Source organism: Homalodisca vitripennis, chromosome 1, assembly GCF_021130785.1.
Source record: "Homalodisca vitripennis isolate AUS2020 chromosome 1, UT_GWSS_2.1, whole genome shotgun sequence".
Lineage (NCBI taxonomy): Eukaryota > Metazoa > Arthropoda > Insecta > Hemiptera > Cicadellidae > Homalodisca > Homalodisca vitripennis.
The window spans coordinates 83,771,206-83,777,163 of NC_060207.1; the positions used below are offsets into that span (position 1 = coordinate 83,771,206).

At 36.2% G+C, this 5,958-nt stretch overlaps 1 protein-coding gene and 1 long non-coding RNA gene across 2 annotated transcripts; both read left to right on the forward strand.

Annotated features, from left to right (window-relative positions):
* Positions 1–424: 424 nt before the first annotated feature.
* Positions 425–3,063, forward strand: LOC124352687. The gene is made up of 3 exons (XR_006921528.1): positions 425–485; positions 1,761–1,880; positions 2,828–3,063. It is a non-coding gene; the product is annotated as an uncharacterized LOC124352687 (long non-coding RNA).
* Positions 3,064–5,532: 2,469 nt separating this feature from the next.
* LOC124368194 lies at positions 5,533–5,958 on the forward strand. The gene has a single exon (XM_046825499.1). It carries the CDS (start codon positions 5,533–5,535, stop codon positions 5,956–5,958), a length of 426 nt encoding a protein of 141 aa, XP_046681455.1.

Below are 5,958 nucleotides of genomic sequence, written 5' to 3' on the forward strand. Positions count from 1 at the left end.
AATATTCGCAACTTGCCAGATAGCCAGTCGAGCTGGGTTAGAAATTTCCAGGGTTCGAGAATTTCATACAACTATTATTTATTGTTAGGAGTCGAATCAGAGGGTCCTGCGGAAGGAATTGATACTTCCAAAATAATGTTGAGCTTACTTCATCACGTCACTCCAATAAAATTTTGAAGAAGTAAAAATAAAAAAAATATCTTGCTCAGAAAAATAAAAATTTCTTGTTCTAGGCAAAAAAAACCATTGGCAAAACTGTAAACGTAATGGAAAGTCAGCTGGACCAAGGGCTTGTACACGCTGATAATGGTACGGATATAACATCTGCTCATGTAGAACTCGCCATACTGTCATGTGATCTACGTTGAGTATTGCTCCTAACTGCCTAGTACTTACGCCTAGATCTTCCTCTACTCGCTGTAAGATGTTTTCTTCCAAATCAGGAGTTCTACGCTGTCTCTGTACACCTCGGTCTGCAGTAGAAGGTAACAAAGTGCCAGTCTCATGAAGTCGGTTGAAAACAGCAGCAAATGTTGAATGAGTAGGTTGTTGTCGATTTGGAAATTATTCGTAATACAGGCGGGATGCTAGGCGACTATTACCGTTAGCTTTTCCATACATAAATATCACGTCAGCTTGATGGCTAAATGGGTAACCTGCCATCTTCAATAGAATAAGAGCACTATCGACTAATAATGTTTCTACAAGTGAAAGTAACAGATGATATCTTGTCAAAAATAAACAAGGAAATGACTTACTTATCTGAATTCATTGTTGTTCTAATCAGCTGTGTCTTAACATGAAAACATATTCAGCTGTTTAAACCATGAAAGTTGAGTCATGTAGATTGCTTGTTACAATGTCGTTTTTAAAATTTAATACTAATTATCATGTTTAAAGTTTTTTAACCCAAAATATCGTTTTATTTTTATACTGCCTAAATACTTACATTAACTTTTGAAACAAGAAAAAAAAACTTGTAAATGTGATATGTTACTAGGTTAAGAAAAATGCCATAACTTTTTTATTTCTTGAGCGATTTCAAAAAATGATGAGGTACCGTTCGTTTTATAAATAAATTTATATTTTTTTTAATATTCTAGTAAATTTTTTATACAGGAAGTAGTTTTTGAGAAATTCACCATCAAAGATTTTAACTAGCCGCCATTTTGAATTTTGTTGAGTAAAAATTTTCAATTTTTTTTTAAATTGACAATTGACAATACTACATTAGCATATGTTGAAAATTTTAACTTTGTACCTTTAATGGTTGTTTAGAAAAAAAATTTAATGTAATAAACACAAACAGACGGACAGACGGAAAACGATGCATTTTATTACATACATTTATAGGAACTTTTTGGTTCGTTTTGACCTCAGGAACAATCTCCTGAAGTTTGTCGGTGTATTTCAGTTACACCCTGTATATATCAGTCAATCTGTAGTCCTGCAGTGAACCAAACGGGTTCATACATGCATCATACTACTTAACAACTTTGACAGTGGAGAAGCTATTCCAGAGTCGGCTGAATCCTCTATCCCACATATTGCTGCAATATGCAGTTAACACACGACGCGACGTCCCCGGCTTCCGCCTGCACTGTAACACTCACGGCCGCCTCTAAAGCCTCTACTGTTGTCACCTTAGGTTTCATAAACCCATTCCAGGCAGACAATTCCATCAAGCGTTACTCTACAAATAGCTACACTTCATTAATTCAATGCCATAAGTACCTTTATAAGAGGATGTTCTTTTACAGGCAAAGCAGCTACAATGATGCAGTCAATTAACATTTTGATGCTGCTATTTAATTGCTGTGACGATCCACACAGCATTTTAAATGCTAAATAATGTCTCCACCACAACAATATTTTTACAGGTATAGTCGTTTTGCAATATCAGCATATTTGTGAAAACATACTAAATATCTTGCTATAATCTTATGTAGAAAATTAAGCACATTCTAAACGTCTAGATCACAAGTTACCTACTAGATTCTTGGTATGACGTATCTTGAAGAAAAGAGGTTTACAAGGAGAAATGTATAGCGTATAATTTGCAAGGACCTAATCTTCAAAAGAGCTATAGCGCAATGGAGGGAGAAGTACGTGTTGTGTTTAAAAATGTATTTTAACAAATTAACCTGGGTGAAATATGGACTCTTGTCTGTTTGAGTCAAGTACCCCATTTACGCCTTCACATCGATCGATAATGGTTTATATTCAAATCTACCTTGACCGTAGCAAGAAAAAGGGTTTCATAAGTGTCTACGGTCTCGTACTCGTATTGCGCATAAATACACTTCTCCCCAGTCTTGTTTGACGAGGATGACTCCATAAGTTAAGTTTTCCAATTAGAATAAAGTTTGTGGCCTAAAATGACAAGCCCAAATCAAGAGAATGTATCTCAAAGGTGCGCGTTGGTAACATATCCTTTTAAAATGAGACTAAATATTAATATTGTGTTTTCTTTTAATTTCTTTGTGAAATTTTGAAACGGCTCCGTTTCATGCATTTTAAAATGAGAGGGATCGAATATCCAACGTTGTAATTCGTTATTACATTGATCTATTCACGAGAGAGTGGTCATGTTTGTCGGTGGGTGAGGGAGCAGACCGCTAATGCCTGGGGCTACTGGTACGACAGGTCTGGCCATTGACCTCTAGCCTTGCGTTCTCACTTGGATAATGCTAATTTTTGAGAATGACTCGGTCGTTAAAATTATGTACCTCCGTGTACTCGATAAAATCTCTATACCATTGTTGAAGATAGATGATTTTATAAGTTCACTTCTACACATCAGCACTCGTATTATTTTTGTTGACAGAGCACATCGGATATGTCAGAGTGCAGGCAGGCTACCTAGTTTCGAAGATCAGAACACGAAACAAACACAACTCAGCCGTTGGCCCTGCACCACCTTCGCCCGGAGTTCTAGCGAAAATCTCATCTCTAACCAAAAGATGATTAGTAAAGCCACAAGAGACAAGAAAGAAGTTTGATAAAATGCCACAAGAATATCCTCCATTGTCTAGGAATAATTAAACTACACGGACTCTAAAATACGGCCCTATTATTTCCCCCTGTACTGGCATGTTATATAGTGTACCCTGCAAAAATGGGATTTATAGACATTATTAGTCAAACTGGTCCGCTCGCTGAGACAGGTTATTGTAGTAGTGCCCCAATTTGACTGGTGTGAAAGTTGTGACTGTGCAAAATTATTTGTAAAAACGGATCATTGAAACACGGAGGTTTTATTAGTACCAATTGAGATTTGGTGGTGGTCAAATGTCGTGATTCCTGTAAAAATAGGGGTTTAATGTTATATATTATCAGAAGTCGTCATCATCGACCCTCAATGGATATAAGATGGACGCGTTGTGTCTTTTTTTATGGAATGTGGCAAGGCAATTAATTGTGTGTGTGTGTGTGTGTGTGTGTGTGTGTGTGTGTGTGTGTGTGTGTGTGTGTGTGTGTGTGTGTGTGCGCGCGCGCGCGTGTTATATTAGGCATTGTACGTGTAAGTTTAGTTTAGAATCTGATAAAACAGTTGGTCTATAAAATTTATCTTTATGAATATAAGCAATAAAATGAGTCAGGAAATTGGTCGTTACAGAACAGCTTTTTTCATGAAGTAACCTTGTTTCTAAAAACGCTTCAATTTCTCAGATAGAATATGTTCTACTCTTGTTACTTTTCGTGGAGTACGTATTGAAAAGCCCTACAAGAGTTGAATCGCCATCTTATTTACCAAGGTTGTATATATGTTGAGATAACTGAGATATTTATGATATTGTCAGAGACCGCTTATCTCCGGTGGAACAAGGTCACGTGGTCAACTCCAGCCAGCAGCTCGTTCCTTGTTGGTCACACTGTATTCTTGTAGAACTGTGCAGTGTAGCGGACTTGGATCTAAACACGTTCTGGTGCGACCAATGCACAATTGGTACTTTGACTGAACCGTTGTGTAACTAACATGAATGCGTTATTTTTCCCGATCATTGTAAAATAATATTGGTGAACTACAGTAACCGCCAGTACCTATTCCATCTGTCAAGTTTGCTCGAATCTCATGCCCTGTTTATATACAGCATTTGAAATTTCGAGTTTAGTTAAAAAATACACTAAGCCGTTGTACAACTAACATTAATGCGTTATTTTTTCCGATCATAGTAAAATAATAATGGTGAACTATAGTAACCGCCAGTATTCCGTATGTCAAGTATAGATGAAATCAGGCCCTGTTTATGCACAGGATTTGAAATAAGCATTTAGTTGAAAAATGTGCTATTTATTCAAACATCGCCTTTTGCTAAACACCGCGATTGCAAAATGTTCATGTTTTAGAGGTTCTCCGAGGACTCGCTTCCACTCCTGGCTCTAGGCCTGAAGGCATCCGTAGTCAGGGGTTGAGCCTGATGACCAACCCTAGACGTGGCAAGAGACCCTTCAAGGGTCTTTTCAACCAATATTTCTCTTAGAAATTACAATTCTCATACCTATATTGTATATCAATCTGGTCGTAACGATATCTTGAATCTTCTTTTTTGACTCACTTTAATTTATAAACCATGATATTGCATAAAACTAAAAAAATTGGAAAAATATCAATATTTCATGTAGTATATTTTCAAATTTTTGAATGTCGATGAAATATCAATTCGTAAGCTTGAGGTTTCTCAACTGTGTTTTACATCTTTCTTTTACAATACACTTATATGTTCTATGTTTAAATTTAGTTGTGATATCTTAAAATAACTTAAAAATATTTTCCAAACTTATTCAATTACAATACAATATATATTAAAATTAGTGTTATGTACTTTATTCAATTTGTAAAGCACTTTTGAAAACGTGAATTTTTACTCGCAATTTTCAGGGGTCTTTCTTTATATATATTAAATGTTTTGTTTTCATAAGTTTCAATTGTTTTAAAGTTTCCTTGAAAATCCCATTTTAGCTTCCCTCTGAAAATAATAAAGTTAACAAAAATGGAAATTAATTATGTTTTTCATAATCCAATCCCGAGGATGCTTTATGCTTGTCTCTTTAAGCAGAATGCTGCTTGTTGCTGACGCGGCCGGTCAGGTGCGCTGTCAATAAGTGTACTCCACATACTCCTAAAACCAAATAATAAAGTTTTTGACTGGTTGTACCTATAATAGTCGACATAGGTCATTTTTGACTTGACCGTTTCTCATTCCTTTCCAGAAGGATATAAAACATTGTTATCACATTGTACTCGTATATTACTGGATTTGTCAATTGCCATTGTATATGTATATTATGTGCGTAATATGTTAAAGATTTTTTATTTTTCTATTGCATATTCATATTGTTACTTGTGATATTTATGTTATAATTTCAACTTTTGTTATGTTTATTTATTGTTTATACACTTGACTAATCTGCTATCGTGATCGTGTCTGTCCTACTACTATATATTTATTTTAGTAATACAAGCAGCCATAAACCTTAATCTATTAGTTTTTTGCACTGGTTGTGATTGGAAGCACAGAACGTGTTCTAATGGAAAGAGCAAATGAGGCCATTTTGCGGGTCGGCTGCCACTTGGAGGAACTGGGACTAGTATTGGCCCCACAAAAGACAGAGGCAATCATTATGGCTGGAAGGAGGAGACTTCACCCAATCACCTTTTTGGTGCAAGGATCAGGTATCACACCTAAGACCAAGGAAAAATACTTAGGTATTTGGTTGGACAAATCAAGGACCTTTATTCCCCATGTTGAGGAAACCGCAAGAAAGGCCTCTGTGATGACAGTAGCTATAAGTCGAACAATGAAGAACATTCGAGGCCCAAAGGAGGAAAAAAGACGACTTATATTCTCAGCAGCTCGGTCTCTGCTTTTGTATGGAGTACCGGTGTGGCAAAGTGCCATGCAGTTTGCAAAAGCAAGGGATGTGGCTCTCAGGGTGCAACGGATTATGCAATGA

Excerpts from the sequence above, each read along its gene's own strand:
- LOC124368194 (XM_046825499.1), top strand. The coding sequence starts at position 5,533 with ATGGAAAGAGCAAATGAGGCCATTTTGCGGGTCGGCTGCCACTTGGAG.